Source organism: Thermobia domestica, chromosome 3 (genome assembly GCF_964235325.1).
Source record: "Thermobia domestica chromosome 3, izTheDome1.hap1.1, whole genome shotgun sequence".
NCBI lineage: Eukaryota > Metazoa > Arthropoda > Insecta > Zygentoma > Lepismatidae > Thermobia > Thermobia domestica.
In genome coordinates, this window is record NC_137456.1 from 143,193,254 (window position 1) to 143,210,613 (window position 17,360).

A 17,360-nucleotide genomic window follows, 5' to 3' on the forward strand; every position below is an offset into this window, starting at 1 on the left:
TAATGGAACAGTATACATATTTATTTGAGTGCCAGTGGCCTAAAAAAAAAAAAAACACTAGTCTATGTGACCCTGCCCGAAGAAACCGATCTTATGACGAAAACTTTCGATGTTTTGAATGTAGTAGTTATGAAATCTTCAAAGCCTTCTGAACCGAATACAACAAGTCTCAAAGCTCTAACTTTAACATTTTAATATTTTTAATATATAATTATTAAATCACATTGTACACGACAAAGAACGACACACAACACAAGGAGTAGTATGAGTAAAAACAAGTAATTGCTTCTTGAAGTGAATGCAATGTTTCAGAAGCAAGAGTATCCAAATGCATTTGCTCCCATGTTTATTTATACAGCTTTTGAAGTATTTGCTTTAAAATTTGAAGGAAAAAGCTTTTGCTTCAAAAACAAGTAATTGCTTCTTTTTACTCATACTATCCAAGAGCTCCCTCAACGCTTCCTGCAGGGAGCACATGCCCTCCATCCTCCCACTTGATCACTAAATAATGATGGAAAAGAACTTACTTCATACAGCAAGTATTTTTCTAAACTAAAAATATGGTTTGTAAAATGTGAATAAATTTAACTTCGGAACAAAAATTTCATTCACTCAGAAAATAAGTTCCAACTCCAGGTTTGTAGGAGCATCGTACACATCCTTTATGAACTGAAATAATTTCACTGATTTTTCGTTCATTTCCCTGAATTTTTGCACATGGCAATGTCCGTTTCCTTACTTTCCCTGACTATTTTAAATTTCCCTGACTGTCCCTGACCTTCCCTGACTTTCCAGGTCGGTGTGAAGCCTGTACGCTTTACAATTTCGATATGTAGTAACAGGTGATGTAATTTTTTCTTTATTTGCAAACGTTTAAAGAACGAGTTAATATTATCGAACTCATGCACATTTTATGTTGATTTATCTCTTAATTCTACTGTGAAGGAAGGCATGAGAAGCCACAAATATACAATGTCTTTCGAAACAACACCGACAACGTTTGGGAGGTGATTCCTGATACCAAAATAAGACAAAAAATTATAGACCAACCTGGGTGCAGAAAGCTGTCATTTCGGACTTATAGGCTGCCGAAAACAGAAAAAAATTTAAGGGTCCATAGCTCAAAATCTATGGAACCTACCGTAGTCGGGTCAAGACTTCACTTAGAAACTAGTATGTGCCCTACCCAAATATCCAAGTTTTACAATCATGGACTTCCGTTACTATTTTTATAGAGCTAATTAGTGAGTACTTCAAATTATATGCCCATAGCCAAACTCCTATGAAAGTTGTTGCGTGAGTACCGCAGGATTCTGAAACATGTATTTTTGGATAACGCATATATTAGTTTTTAAGAGAAATCTTGACCCGACTGTGGTAGATACCATAGTTTTGGAGCTATGGGCCTTTAAAGTTAATTTTTTCATGTTTTCGGCAGCCTGTAACTCCGAAACGAAGCATTTGTGCACTCAGTTTGGTCAGTACTTTTTGCCTTATCTTGGTGTTAAAAATCACCTACCAAACGTAGTCGGTGGTGTTCTGAAACACCCTGCATAAGTGCTAGATTTTTAATTCCAATAAATAATTATGATATCAATAAGTAGAGAATACTTAATTGTCAAGTTATGTAAAGTATTTAGGTTTAAGGCAGAGAACACTCACAAGGGTTCAGTATATTCGGCCCCGTTACACGTGAAATTTCACTCATAGTTTGGAGCTGCCTCGTGGATATATAGTTAGCAAACATGTCTTCTGCATAGGATACCAGGGTTTGATTCCAGGCATGGACGCAAAAAGAAATTTTCTATGAAGGGGCCATTTCCCTGGTTGCTAAATTACGTTTGGTATTTTTTAAATTTCTATTAAGAAAATCTTGAGAAATTTAAATTGTTTTCGTGAGCCAGAGGGGCGCTTGGGCCCCACCCTGCCCCCAAGTTCGGGCGCCCATGATTCCAGGTGGAGTTGATTAAGATTTTTATGTTAAAACGGCACATCTACTTTGGTGCTGAAAGAGAATGATCGAATGTAATCTTATTTTCTTTACAAACAATCAAAATCGAATAAATACCTCAGTTTCAATGCAACATGAAAATATTATCGTGTCCGTATTTTACAAGTTAATAAATATTATATATTGACGAGAATTGAAGCTAGTTAACTTTTTATCATCATGTAGTGTTTCTTTATTCGTTGCAAACTCCACTGTTAATAATTATGTATGTTATAAGCCCGAATGATTTTAACAGAATACATTGCGAAATTCAAATTGAAGAAACAGGTTGAGCAGTATTGATAACATAAATTGTTTCTCATGTTTTGAATTGCTTGAATTCTTTGTGCTGATTAAAGTATTTAGACTTAAGTTAAATAATTCTGTATGTAGGGCATATATTGGAAATATATAATTGTTCAATGTCAATTTCACTGTTACTTTTTCCAGTAATATTTGTACCTTACATTTAGTTTATCAGGTCTATATAATCGATACGAGTCAAGGCACCAAAATTAAACAATTTGCAAATTGTAATATAATTTGTTCATTTGTGGCATACTGCTAATTCTGATAAAATCAAGTACATTAACTAAACAAATGTGCGTCATATCCATATTGAAGAAGATAGGTACAGATTTAGGATCTGTGATGGTGCAATTTTTAAATTACAAGTTTTACATAAGTTTTTAAATATTGATCTGAAAACTTATGATGATAAGCATTTTACATATTATTAAAATCAGCTCCACATTCACCATAATTTGTGCCTATTTCATAAACATTTTTGTTGTTCTGAAGGAGGCTCCCAGATTTTCAGACTAAAGCACGTGATACCTTATTAAAATGTATACGAAAAACGAAGACACAATTATGAAAATTTACAGTGTTATCATAGTTACGAACTTGCTTTTTGCTGAAATATCATATTTAAATAAATAATAGGGAACAGTCACCAAACATGTGACAGAAAGTAGAGTATTCCTATACATAGTATCAAGAGAACATGCCGCAACCCGCAACACTACCAAACTGGAATGAATTGAAATTTATTACTACTACTTCCGGATTCAATATTGATTTCTGTAGAGCAAGAACGGTAAGATATATACGTAGATCGTTCAATAAAGATGTGGCCTGCCAATTGAGATAGGTTGTAGATATTAATAATGTGAAATGGTACATATCTGTATAGAAATATTGCAAAATATCAATCTTCTAACCTAATCCATTTTTTGTTACTGGTCCTAATCCATGACAAGGTGTGACTATGGACAAAGTTGAGACCAGAGCTGTGATTTCCTACCTGTTTCTTAGGAGGAAATCACCCAAGGAGATGACAAATGTGTATAGTGATGTTGCCCCTATCCTTCAGCATGGTGAAACAGTGGCACAAGGAATTTAGATGTGGTCGGACGTCAGTGCAAAATGACCCAAGTCCAGGATGGCCTTAATCAGCCATTGATGATGACACTGGGAAACAAGTGGAGGCATTAATCCTGGAAGACAGACGAATAAATATCCAGGAACTATCTAAATAGGTCAGAATACGTGTAGAGTCCATCGAAACAATCATCCATTACCATCTGCACCTGTCAAAACTGAGTACCAGGTGGATTCCAAGACTGCTGCAATCTTTTCAGAAGGAACAACGCGTATAAGCATCAAGGCAATGTTTGGAACTGTGCAATCGTGACCCAAAGGACCAGCGGTGTATTAAGGGTAGGTGGGGGGATTGGGAGGCTATAGCCCTAGGAATCCAGGTGGACAGGGGCCTCTATTCTGATCAAAATCTCAACTGGCTATCTAAAAAGAATCATGAAGATACAATCATCGTCATAAAATAAAATATAACGAAAAATATGAAACATATTCCCTCAACTTTCCTACTATGCTTTCACAGAAATGTACTAGGTGAAGTCAGCCATATTTTTTCTAGCCCCTGATCTTCAGATAGGTTAATCCAGGCCTGCAAAGGACTTTTTTCAAGTCTCTTTACATAGGAAGAAACATGGAAACATACGTTTGATCCTGAGACCAAAATGGAATCTAAGCAGTGGTGTCACAAGGGTCACCACCATCCCAAAAAGGCTCGTGTGGTGCCATCAGCTGGCAAGGTGATGTTGAGTGCCTTCATTGGGGGATTGTGAGGGCATCATCATGACCGATTATCTTCCCAAGGATGCCGCAATTACTTGAAAATACTGCCGTTACCCGCTACAAAAGTTACGAGGAAAACTGTCGAAAGATGTACTGCTTCATCAGGATAATGCACCGTGTCACAATGCTGACGTTACCAGGAGACAAGCAGCTACTTGTAGGTACGAAATTTTGCCGCATCCCTTGTACTCGCCTGATCTAGCACCGTCCGACTTCTTCTTTCCCAAGCTGAAGAGATTTCTCAGGCAAAACGTTTCTCTTCAACTGAGGACCTCATTTCTGCAACATCTGCATGGTTCACAGAGAAACATGCACAATTTTACAATGATGGTATACATACGTTGAAGCACCTGTGAGAGAAGTGTGTATATTTGCATGGTGGCTATGTGGAGAAGGAGTAAGCTCTTCGCAAAACTCAAGTAGCTCTCTCAACTGCAAGTGAGTCAGGCCACATCTTTATTGTGCTCCCCATTATACCGAGTTGAGAATTTTTTTGTAATTGATTCAGCTTTCCAAGAGTAATTCTATCTCCTCACTTAACCATTTTTCAAACCGAAATTCGTTCAAATTAATGATTTCCAGTTTCAACCTTTATCACCACAGAACAAAAACAAAAGGTATAGCGAGTAATGGCTTTTTGATATCAATTCAGTATTCGAAGACCAGGTTTTATCTCTGATCTTACTAAGTTATTGCAAGTAAAAGATATGGTTGTATTAGCATATCCGTAGCTAAAGATATCGCCGCCCGTGGCGAAGAAGAATTCGGTGCCCCTATACTAATCTCACCAAGCTTTTCCTTCTTATTTTTTAACATATAAGAGAAGGAGCTTTTGTTGTTATGCTATGCTGAACTTTCACCAAGCTGCTTCGACAGACCATTGCAGCAGTCAAAAGTGATCATTAGCTATTCTTTTACAAACAGGAGCTATTATGAAGAGATTTATTTTGGATTTTTGTTAACCTTGACAAAATTACTTTTGGTTGGTATACTTGCACAGATCCAGTTGGAGAACAGTTGTGGGAATTTATGTTTCATACTATCGATAAGAAATGAAATGTCAACACATTAGAAACTATTGGATGTGCTTTTAAAATGATCGAAATGGATGACAGCATTAATTTCAAGTAATAATTGTAAACTTTCGAAATATTATTCTGAATGTGATCCCACAAATAGCATTTTAATTTCGATTTTTTTACAGTAAAAATTATTTTGTGAAATGTAACGGAAACTCAGAGGAATTCTTTGCGAATTTCTGAATATTGATCGAAGCTGAAGAAATGTTTAATGTTTGTATTTAAAATCCAAAATATAGTTTGGCTATGACATATCTTTGAAATTACAATAATTACTTAATTTCTTAATGAATGAAAGTTTTAAATTTAATGCTACTTATTATTAATTAACGTATTAAAAATACACTAACACACATACTTACACATATATGTGTAAGTATATCTTTTGTATTTATGTAGATAGATAAAAATATCACACACTATGATACGAATCCGCACACACACACACACACACACACACACACACACACACACACACACACACACACACACACACACACACACACAAAATGTCCTGGCGATGCAAGTAGTTGATGGAGAAATTATATCAATAAATGTCTTCAAATGCCATTTCATATATCAATGGAATAAAAAAAGATCACTGGTAGTGATCAGTGTTTGAAAAAGACGAAAGTCGTTGGGTTGGTTCTGGCTCCTTAAGCCTCTATTCTACAACTACTTCAAGTTCGAAAATATTATTCCCTTTGTTTACCTTTATTTGACAGTAGCTTGCGTGTCTCTCTTCACTCCTCTCATTTTTATACTTTCATTCTCACCGTTGTGATTAATCCGATTGACGAGAAAAGCAGGATTAAGTAACCAAACTCATCACCATCAAAACGCCGAACACGTATATTTCAGACTTTGACCTTTCTGATTTTGGAAACGCTCCTGCGTATACTAGGGTCTATTTATACTCGACAGCTTGTATATCACATCGTCATTAACACATCATATGTAATCTTTTTAAGTAATACGGTAAGCGAAAACTCGTTGTGACTCATATTCAAACGTTTAGGTGCGAGCGGAGCGAGCGAGACAACTTTTTACTAAATCTATTTCTTTGCAAACCGACAAAAATATTGCTTTAATAGGGCGTCAGTACTTTTGAAGAGCACCATGTCGCTTACTCTCATTGGCGTAACTAGGATAATTTTCTAGGTGGGGGCCATGGCTCCTTAGTTCTGAAAATTCGAAAAATCTCTTTTAGAACAAATTTTCATGATGTTATATACTGTATATATATATATATATATATATATATATATATATATATATATATATATATATATATATATATATATATACACCGGGTGCACCATTTATAATGTCTCATCTTTATAACAGAGGAACCAAGAGAGGAAGGGAAGCGAAAGTTTGCACAAGGCAACTATAGGAAGGGGAACATTATCAATATATTGTGTAACATCACCAGGTGAACAATGTTGCCAACCCAATATAAAGTTATGTTTTTTTAATGGAATGACCTACATTTAATTTCATAATTCGAATCAGTATTGAAAACAAAGATGAAAGAGATGACACTCACAGATCAGTGTTGCATACTTTTTGAGAAATAACGTTAAACATGTGTCAAATTTAAACGCCTTTAACACACACAAGGAATGAAGTAGTAACTATTTGTGCACATTAAATTAAATACTGAGAAGAATTCTTTAAGATGACTTCAAGTTTAGAAGGATCAGTTAAACAGTGTTGCCACAACAGAAGAGAGAAAAGCTGAGTTTGGAAATAGTGCAATAACTTGGAAAAGGTCCCTAGTACAGTATGGTTTAAAATTCATGGAGCAAATCAGTATGCCATAAGGAGCATTGTCACGTTTATTTGAGATCGATAAGTGAAGTACTTACCGAGATATTCGGTACTTTGTAAAAGCTGAGAATTTTGTGCTGTACAAGATGGTAGCGCTGTTTCAAAATTCCCTGTTTTCCCTCTGCGTTGGAGAAATGTTAAAGTAGTAATCTGTGACAGAAATTATATTCTGTGACATGCCGATTTGAAGCAATCCATTTAAAATAAGGAAACAATATTTTTTTCTGTTTCGTGAATTTTGTAATGATGCTACGAATAATTGTTTCTTGATCATCATAAAGATATATTACTTTAATTTAATGTCTTTCTCCTGAATATAAATTAGAAAAGACAATAAAACCTAGATATTAATAGTTGACAAATTTTAATTGAAAATACATAGGCTAAGTTCTGTTAAATGCTAGCATTTTTTTTCAGATCATCCAATATTCACACGTACTGTCCAGTTTTAGGGGAACTGGAGGGGAGGAAAATCGCCCTCAGTAGAACTGTATGTCTCCCATATGTTTTGAAGTTTCCCATGTTAATTTTTTCGGATGTACACTTTATTCCCCTTTAAATAGTCTTTTGATTGGCACACTGCTTGTTCTTTTGTTGGGTCTCTGTTTGTCCCCCTTTTTAATCAACAGAACATGTGTATTAAGGTTAATAAGTCAATTTTGATTTACAGAAGTAATTTCTTTTAAACAGCTTCAGAGGTACACAATTGAATGGCGAACTGAGTCTAGGGGTACGCGAGAAAAAGGGTTGAATAGCACTGGTTTAGATTGGTCGAGCTCCTGGACCTTCACAATTTCATGTCACTTCCCCCCTGTTACGAAATCCTGGCTAAACGAACCAATATATGTTCCAGTAAAATAGTTTAGAATGATCGAGCCCCTGGTGTGATGACCGAAGTATTTCATGTCACGGATCTCCCCCTTCTTCACGAAATCCTGGCTACGTGCCTGCTACAGCAGTTCCCGCTATGATTCTTACTTGAAGAAAGGACATAAATATTTATCGACTCTGGAAAGGCCGACAAAAATTGTGAAAAACTACTAAAATATTTTAAGTTAAAGTTTATTAATAGAGAGCAAATTTTTAAATTTTAGAAAGCTGGGTTGCTGATAATGCTGTATATTTGAAGTGACAATTCAAAGACACACACATACACACACACACACACACACACACAAATACTGGTAACCTACATCGAGCATAAACAAGGATATGAGGTAAGGAAATTTTGTTAATATATAAAGAACTTACACATTTTTCTGATCATTCATACAGCTTACAATTGTGTCTCATACAAGTAGACAAATCTGCACAATAGTTACAAACTTGCATATATTATAAATATCATAATACTGTATATTAATAATAGATAATACGTTGTTCTTAAACATCAAATTTCAGTATGTCCACTTCCTTTCTAACTGACAATAACGCAGTTAGAAGTAACAAATGGCTATCTCTATGAAAAAAGTAGTATTAACTGAAAAATCTACAGCATTGAAAATGTTTAATTACACTGAAAAACAAATGTCGAGCTAAACTTACTTAACTGATAAAACCTACGCACAAATTCTGTAAATGAAAATGAATTATTGTACATGCTAAAAAAAAAAAAAAAAAAAAAAAAAAACTTTGTTGAGTTTTCAAATTACAAACTCTAGTTCAAATTATTATAAAATGTAACAAGTTAGAGCAGTCATATTTTTACAATTATATCAGTCGAATGTGTCTGGATTTCTTCACAGCATACCTGTTGATAACCTCGTGAATAAAATCTTCTGTAAGCTTTTATAAAGTCTCCTTCGATCGATACTTTTAAATGACTGAAGAATATTTTGACCGATACGATTTCGGAATTTTGTCATGATTCTATTTAAATCATTTTTCTACAGTAGTAGTAGAAACAGGGATATAAAACACACACTCAGCCAGAGGTTTAAGAGCCTCGTAACCTGTATCAGCTTTCAAAATAAAAGAAGCAACATCTGTTCCAGAATCTTCAAGTTTGCTGCGTGCAACATATTTAAAAGAACACACATCCACAACGACAGCATCAACATCATTAATTCCAAATATAGCACAGAGTTCTTTACACTCTTTCTCACTGAGCTGTAAAATGTATCAAAGATTTGAAAATACACACTTAGTTTGAATCAATTTCATGGCACCATCATTGAATCTTTCCTGCATTTCATTGACGACACTTTCCACAAATTGTTTTGCGCTCGTTAAACCTTTCATTTTATCCTCGTTAAAACATACACTTTTGACTTCTGATGCATTTTTCTTAAGATTCTTGATTTTGTTATTCACCTCATTTTTTCATCCCTTGTTGCGCAAAGAGGGCGATGCTCTTTAAATGCTCTACAATTCCAGATACAAGAGCAGAAGAAACGAAAGTTTTATAGTTTCCTTTAGTAAAAGTTTGCTGAGGTTACTAACTGCACTTAATGTCTCATCCAGAATCACCAAACAATAAAACTAAAATTCATCATTTCTAACAAAATTTCCCCTGCCAAAGTAGATAGATCAGCTTCATTCTTATGAATCAGCTCACATGCTATTAATATGGATTAATATGGATTTGTAGCAGACGAACACTGCGTGAACCGTACGATAATGACTAAGCCAACGCACATCAACAGCTTCTGGAATCATTATCACAGGCTCTTCCAAAACGTTCTGAATTTCATGTAGAATTCTTTCTCTTTTTTAGGGAGGCCGTGCGCCTGATAATCGAATGCTTGTTTCTACAATTTCTTTCATATTTTAGTTCTCGTTCAACATCACACTTACTTGAAGATGGCTCCGACTCAATATCACCGTTCACTGATATTTTAGAAGAAACCAAGGATGTTATAAAATATTTTATAACATCCTTGGAAGAAACAACTGAAATTCATTCTGCGCTTTCAACTTCACTGCGAATGTTGTCTCTTGTAGAACATGATTCACATTCAACACGTCGTCATTTGTTTTAAAAAGATAATAATGTCGGTTGTTTTGACATCTCAGCAAGTTGAAATATCAACTGTTTCACACGCGCAGTGAGTCTTCAAAATAAATGCACACACACAGGCAAGACTAATCAAACACTTATGCCATCTCTCAATTCAGTAACAAACTCAAATCATGCAATAATATGTGTAGATTTGCGATACATCTTTTCTTCCGCTACAATCAATAGACAATGGCAGATTGGCCGTTGGCTCACCCAAGCTTAGGTTGCTACTTGACACATCAAAGTCTTCTTTTATTTTCAATACCCTTACGCCTTCTTCTTTGTTTCTATGATATAATGATATTATAGAAAGGATTATGTGAAATAATTCTTTGTAATCATAGTTTTCTTTTTAATTTAAAAATATTTATCTACTAAGCCCAAGTAGACAAGAAGTTCTCACCAAATAATTATAAGGAGAGACCTGAAGCATCCGGGAAGACTTTTGTAACTCGGGGGGAAGTACCCCCCGGGTCATCCCCTAAAATCATCACTATCAATGAGGTGATACGCCAGAAGGATGCACATATTGAATATATCCTTCATGGTCACTAATCATGCACATTCAAAGAATAAAACAATGTTCAGTTGTATCACATATTTTGTGTACTAAAAATTATATGAGGAAATTTAAGTGCATGACATTTCGTGTACCACTCTGCTTCCAAGTAAAAAATAATAATAATAATAATATTTTTATATAAGCGTCTTGTTATAGGCTATCATCACTGCTGTCACCTTGTTGTCCCAAGAATTAGTAATAAATATTCTTATACTAGGTTTAAATACGTCCACTCTTACATTTAAATGAAATAACCAGTTGTAATTAAACACTGGATAAGTACAGTAATCTGTAGTCAGGCGTTTATACTATGTAAGCCTAAATATTTTACCACAGTAAGTCAAGAATTTAAGTATTAATAGAGAAATTCGTGTAAACTTACATTTTGATATGCAGATCCTATTGCATTAAAATATTGATATGTAAAACATTTCATAGTGACATCTGCACTTCACAACATCTACAACCTACAGAAAAATTATCTGGTAATCTTTATATATAAAAGAAAAAGTCCTCACTGACAGACTGATTTGATCAACTCTCAGGCAAACAGCTTAAGCTAGAAACTTGAAATTTGGACAGGATATAGGATTTGCGGTGCAAGGTCCCAATAAGGAAGAAATTTTGAAAATTCGACTGGTAAGGCGTGAAAGAGGAGTGGCAATTTTTATCTTAAAATATCCATATCTCTGAATCTCAGAATGATAAAGACATGAAATTTGGTATATTGACTTCTCATTTAAAATAAATAGATATGTCTTTTAGCGTTTTTTGATATTTTTGATATCTTTTACCAGCAAAGCGGGTAATATATACTAGTAATATATATAATGCAAAATTTTCCTTCTTTCGTTTCTTGTAAGTAATAAATAAAAGAGTATTTTAGTTGTCATTTGCATTGTTTTTAAATTGATCTCTTCTGAATCTATTATCCTATCTGATATGAAGACTTCTTTACTTTTCCAAGAATTTCCTGAAAATCTGCAAGTTAAAGTATTGCTTCACATATAAACGACCAGTAAAACAGAATCCAGTCCTTCAAAAAAGCCAAAGCTACAAATTTTGCAGCTCAAATATAGCCTATAGGTCTACTCAATTATAACAGCTCCCGATTTCCCAAAGCAGCTTTTCTCGAACTGCGGTCCGGAGACTACAATTGGTACTCGAGATCTGCCTGTGTGGTCCTTTTAGATTAAACTTTATTTCAAAACATATTCAAAAATTAAATTTCAGTTAAATTTTGTATCACACATTATAGCTGAAAATCTCAAACGAAGTATGCAAATTACGTAAGCAAGAGTCTTTCGCTTTCTCCCAGAACGAATGGTGTCATTGATTTGGGTCGATCGAAACGGTTGTTAAAATTTTTCATGTTCTTCAGGACCAGTTCTTAAAATTTTTGAGATTCTCAGAAGCGCATGTTAAATTTTTTCAGGTTCTTAGAACCAGTTGTTAAAATTTTTGAGATTCTCAGAACTGTTGTTAAAACTTTTCAGGTTGTAAGAAGTAGTTGCTAAAATTTTTCAGGTAACCAGAACCGCTTGTTAAATTTTTCCAGCTTTTCAGAACCAGCTGTTAAAAGTTTTCAGATTCACAGATTCTGGCGTTAAAAATTTTCAGGTTCCCAGAACCGTTTGTTAAAAATTTTAAGATTTTCAGAACTGACTATTAAAATTTTTCAGATCCTCCAAAGCGGATGCTTAGATTGTCTCTTCACCTAGAGATCTAGAATTTATGAAAACATATTAATTTTCTAGTACTGTTTTTGAGAGTCTGGTATACTTGTTTTCCTTTCTGTTATGTAAAGAGATAATTAAGATATGCTGCAATTGAGACACAACACTATACTTTTTTTTATAGCATCTCATCAATGGAATTGTAATTCTGCGGATTTGAAAACACAGTTTGGTTCTGTAACATGTGTAAGTTTCCTGTCATAAACACAAAGTTTGAGTTCTAGCGGGAAAAAAGATGCGAAATGCCCCCCCCCCCCAAGTTTTTCTGTTTTGGCATAATTATATTATTATTATTATTATTATTATTATTATTATTATTATTATTATTATTATTATTATTATTATTATTATTATTATTATTATTATTAATAATAATAATAATAATAATAATAATAATAATAATAATAATAATAATGTAATACAAATACACGATAATATAATAATATTGATATTAGAGCAACTTAAGATACCAATCATAGAACTGGCTGTTAAATGATGTGTATGACACCGCCAATGAGGGGTCATTTTATGAAATTTATTACTATGTCTGCTTTATAAAATGTACTTGATAACCTACAAGAAAGCTTCAATATTAAAGGAGAAGCTCTTGCTTCTACTGGAATCTACGAGCAACAAACAGAGCACTTAGCCGCTCAATATTTTATTAGTGTTTAACGGGAAATATTTTCCAAAGATGACACACACACGAGTGTATCAATAATTGATATAACTTATTCTACTAAACAAAATGATATGCGTGAGTGTAAAAGCTCGTAGATAGTTTTCGACAAAACGGAGGAAAAATAGTTTATTTTTAAATCTAAAAATTGATATTGAGATGAAAATGATACTGAAACATACCCTCATCATGCTCTTCATTATGATATAAGCAAGGGTATTGTTAATGAGGTATAAGCTATCAGTAGGGTCTACATAGTATGAGGTATAGCCTAAAATTATCAGTACATGGTATGGTTAATGAGGTGTAGCCTAAAATTTTTAGTACATGGTATGGTTAATGGAGTACAGTCTAAAATTATCAGTATGATTTACATGGTATGGTTAATGAGGTATAACCTAAAATAATCAGTACATGATGTGGATAATGAGGTATAGCCTAAAATTGTCAGTACATGAAGTGATTAATGAGGTATAGCCTATATCATTAACACTTTAAAATTTAATTTCTGGTTAATTAACATATTGTTCAAATATAAGACATGTATCACTCGTCCGATCACATCGAAATGATAAACTAACAAGCTTAAGGATAGGATCTAAATTCTAATGAGCAGTTTTCGGGAGAATAGAAGAAACTAAATTCTGTGGTGATGAAAAGTATTTCGTTCATTGCCAATAATAATTGAAAGTTTTTGTTTTGTTGGAAGAAATCTTTATTTTTATTATGTACTATTTAAAGAGCAAACTATGATGTTAACTAGTAGATTCCCTTTTCCTAACGATAACACACATTCTCTTTGCACACATACTACTTGTAAAGTAAACGTTTCCATCTCATAATTAATTTCAACGTTTTCTATTATATATAATGATTTCATTTTGTAAAAAGAATTACGTGGTAATATTTATTCAGCACTATTTTTATTACTCTCCGTATATTGAATAATAAACAAGTATATTGTATTACACCTTCAAGCTCTACTATGTCCCATTTTAATGTATTTGTAGACCTGCTGCTAGCACTATGAAGAGGAACCCTTACCACAATTTCCTGGTTTGCGGACAGCGTCAGCATTGGAGGCCTGAAATACCAGATGAACCAATCGACCCACAACAAGATGAAGAAGGGATATTACTCAATAGGAAGGCCGATGAAATTGTTCATAGAGTAAGTACTATTAACGAAAATGTCATTTTCCAGCTCGATACGCTGTGACGGTGATGACCAAATGGTGGCCTGTGATCATGTTTCATCCGGAGCATGAAAAGCATTTCTTAAGTTGAGTCTCTTTGGCTTAAGCAATTTACTGAGCCATGTACAAATCTTAATTTAAAAATATTTGTGAAAAAATAGAGTTAACTTACCAGGACTCTTCAAACATTCTCTAAACAATAAAGATACCATACCATTAAACTTTTCAATTGGCCGATGTATGGCGTTTGAGCATGCTTTTACGCTTGGAGCAGCGACAGAGATGAAAGAAGTAGATAGAGCAATAAGAGCAGAAGAAGGGAATAAACGATGACAATATACGAAGTCACGATTCCACAAATTGGGTTGTGCTTGCTTGTCGTCAACAAACCGTGTTCCTCGTCTGCTCCATGCCTCTTCATGTAGTTTACTTTGAACTCGGGCAGCAGTCGGCGTCACACAGCATCGAGTTGGAGTTGATTGGTACAGTGTCAAGTTAAAATGTGCTCCAGTAAATGTCTGAAAAGATTCTTAAAATTTAAACATGAGTACCCGAACACTATAATCAGATATCTTCATTTTCTAAAAATGTACGACGCATCCTCTAAATTAGGAATTTTCAAACTATGTACCCCAGCACACTAGTGTACCGCTATTGGACCACTGGTGTGCCGGCAGAAAGTTAATGCTATAGAGAAAAGTTTGTTATTTATATCTTTCCAAACGATAACACTAACTATTATTCACTATTTAATAGTTACACTATTGTAGTCTCATAATTAATCTTTATTTGTGATCAAAAATACAAAATAGTCTGGAATCAGGTGTGAAATAATTGTATATTCGTACCTGTTCCATAGTATTGTAAATTACACAATCAATAAGCAAAATATTTAAAAAGGACTGAAAAACGCTGCTTTAAAACTTCCTGATGTAAGCCTCTTCCAAGAGAAACAATACTTGCTTTGATGTGCATGTATATGTATATTTACCTTTTTAACGAATTTTTACGAAAATAATTATATCAATGTTGTTTACATATTGATATATGTTTATTTTCAGATTACTCGTGAGTTTTGTGAGTGGTTGAAAACTTTAGGCGGAAAAGAAGTGGCTTTAGATGAGGAGACAGTGGCAAGTATTTTCCAGGTTGGACAAGAACTTCCGTGTGCACGTGCAATAGCTGTCAAAGTGAAGGAACTAGTAGTATTACCAGATAAATTAGCTCAACTGGCAGGAGTTCCAGAAAGATCAGCTGTCGCCTCCATACATCGAGAGTTAGAGCAGGACAGTAAAGTTGTAGAGTTAAAAGTGAACAATGTCGCTTTCCAGAAAATGTTACCAAGAGAATTGAGGGTGAAGAAGCCAGACCCAGAAGTTCTTCGTCGTTGGGAAGTAAGAGACAAGCGATATGACATTGTGTCTATGGCTGAAGTTTGGAAAGATATACTCGATTTATACGCTACGAAATCGTATTGTAATTATCTGAAAGAAAATCCTAGTTTACCAAAACCTCTGTTTCTAGTTGACCAAGGTATGTTTGAAGACCGTCCAGCGGCTAGTAAGACACTAATATCAGAAGATGAAACAATGGTGTCTGTGGAAACCAAATCAGAAAAACGAAAGTCTACGATCCGTTCAAAGCATCAATTCTCACTCAACATTCCTCGTTATTCTGCAGTTAGAACATGGCCAGATTCACCACAAAAATTGTCAGATACCTATATCTCTCACGGTCGAAGAGATTTTGACGAGATATTTTTATCGAAAAGATCATCTGCTATCATAGATCCTGCAGAAGAATTTCGGCGAAAGCTGGAAGTGATGCGGCGTAAAAAGCAAACGAAAGCAAGCAAACAAATACAAGTCATTTCTGCAGTATAACATGCTTTGTTTCAAGTTAACAAAAAAGTCTTCCCCCCTAAATTACAACTAGTTTTACGGAATGATTTCGATTCTTAAAATCTACTAGTTTCACAGAAATTTTGCAGCATTTATGAAACCAAGAACTGAAATAAGGCAAACTTATAGATATTTGAGTACGAACGAATTTGTAGGAGAGTGGATTACTTGTGTGTGAAAGATAGTGATGGTATTGATTGTAAAACTATGTTTACTTTTCTACGCTGTCTTGTTTTAAATAGGAATATGTGTAACACAAAGTTTAAATTATTTTTCAATAGATAGATTAATACGTACCAAGGATCAAGAGCAGTGTATATAAGATATTACTTAGTCAGTAAATAATAGTCTAGTTAGAAATGCATCCTTGCTAAGGCTGCATATATTTTAATCATGCTGGACCCTAGCAATAGGAACTAAATACACGGTTCTGATTGGTTGGAGTTTACCGTTTCTCGCCACGTAGCATACATATAGCAAAAAGCAAATGCCACGTGCTGTCAGCCTCGTAGCTGAGCGTGCTAGTGTTCGAGCTAATATAGAGTTTTTTCATTTTTAGCTGCATTTCATATGTATATATTTCATATATCATCATCGAGGAGTAGTTATAATGTAATGGTATTCTCTTTTATGGCTAGGTGTAATAGCTGGAGATGCTTAGTATCCGCTACGATTTTGAAATTAATTTATAAAGAAAATAGATTATAACGATACAAGCGTCCAATATATTCAATGCATAGGTGACTAGGATGGTTAGTTTTCTTTTGTATTTATTTATTATTCTGGAATGTATACTATTGCAATTAGGGAGTAGTTAGAGTGGATCAGCCCATATTGATTTTGTTATATATATATATATATATATATATATATATATATATATATATATATATATATATATATATATATATATATATATATATATATGTATGTATGTATGTATGTATGTATGTATATAGTACTAAGTCAGTCTTAATTAGATACCGTAGATGGGTACCCATAATACTATAATAAACAAAACTTCCAATGTGAATGGTCGGATAAAATAATGAAAGCCAAAATAATGTAACTAGTTGAATTTTATTGAATTGTAATTAATCAAATTGAATAATACACTTAAAATTTAAGTACAGACTGAAATTTTATGGAAACAAATAGGTATGAACATTAATTTGGAATACTATTGTAATTTATCTCTGATGAAGTTAATACAATTTTCTTCGC

General features: G+C 33.9%; 1 protein-coding gene across 3 annotated transcripts in view; it reads left to right on the forward strand.

The window, feature by feature from the left end:
• The window catches only part of LOC145680779 (uncharacterized), a 113,156-nt gene extending 96,156 nt beyond the window's left edge, over positions 1-17,000 (forward strand). For 2 of the 3 annotated variants that reach the window (XM_081751779.1, XM_081751778.1), the window contains exons 5-6: positions 14,051-14,210; positions 15,297-16,999. In XM_081751779.1, coding sequence (XP_081607905.1) covers positions 14,051-14,210; positions 15,297-16,118 — 982 coding nt within the window. In that variant the 3' untranslated portion in view covers positions 16,119-16,999. Of the gene's footprint in view, positions 1-14,050; positions 14,211-15,296 lie in introns of all 3 variants that reach the window. The other variant, XM_081751780.1, reaches the window with a different exon arrangement.
• Positions 17,001-17,360: the final 360 nt, after the last annotated feature.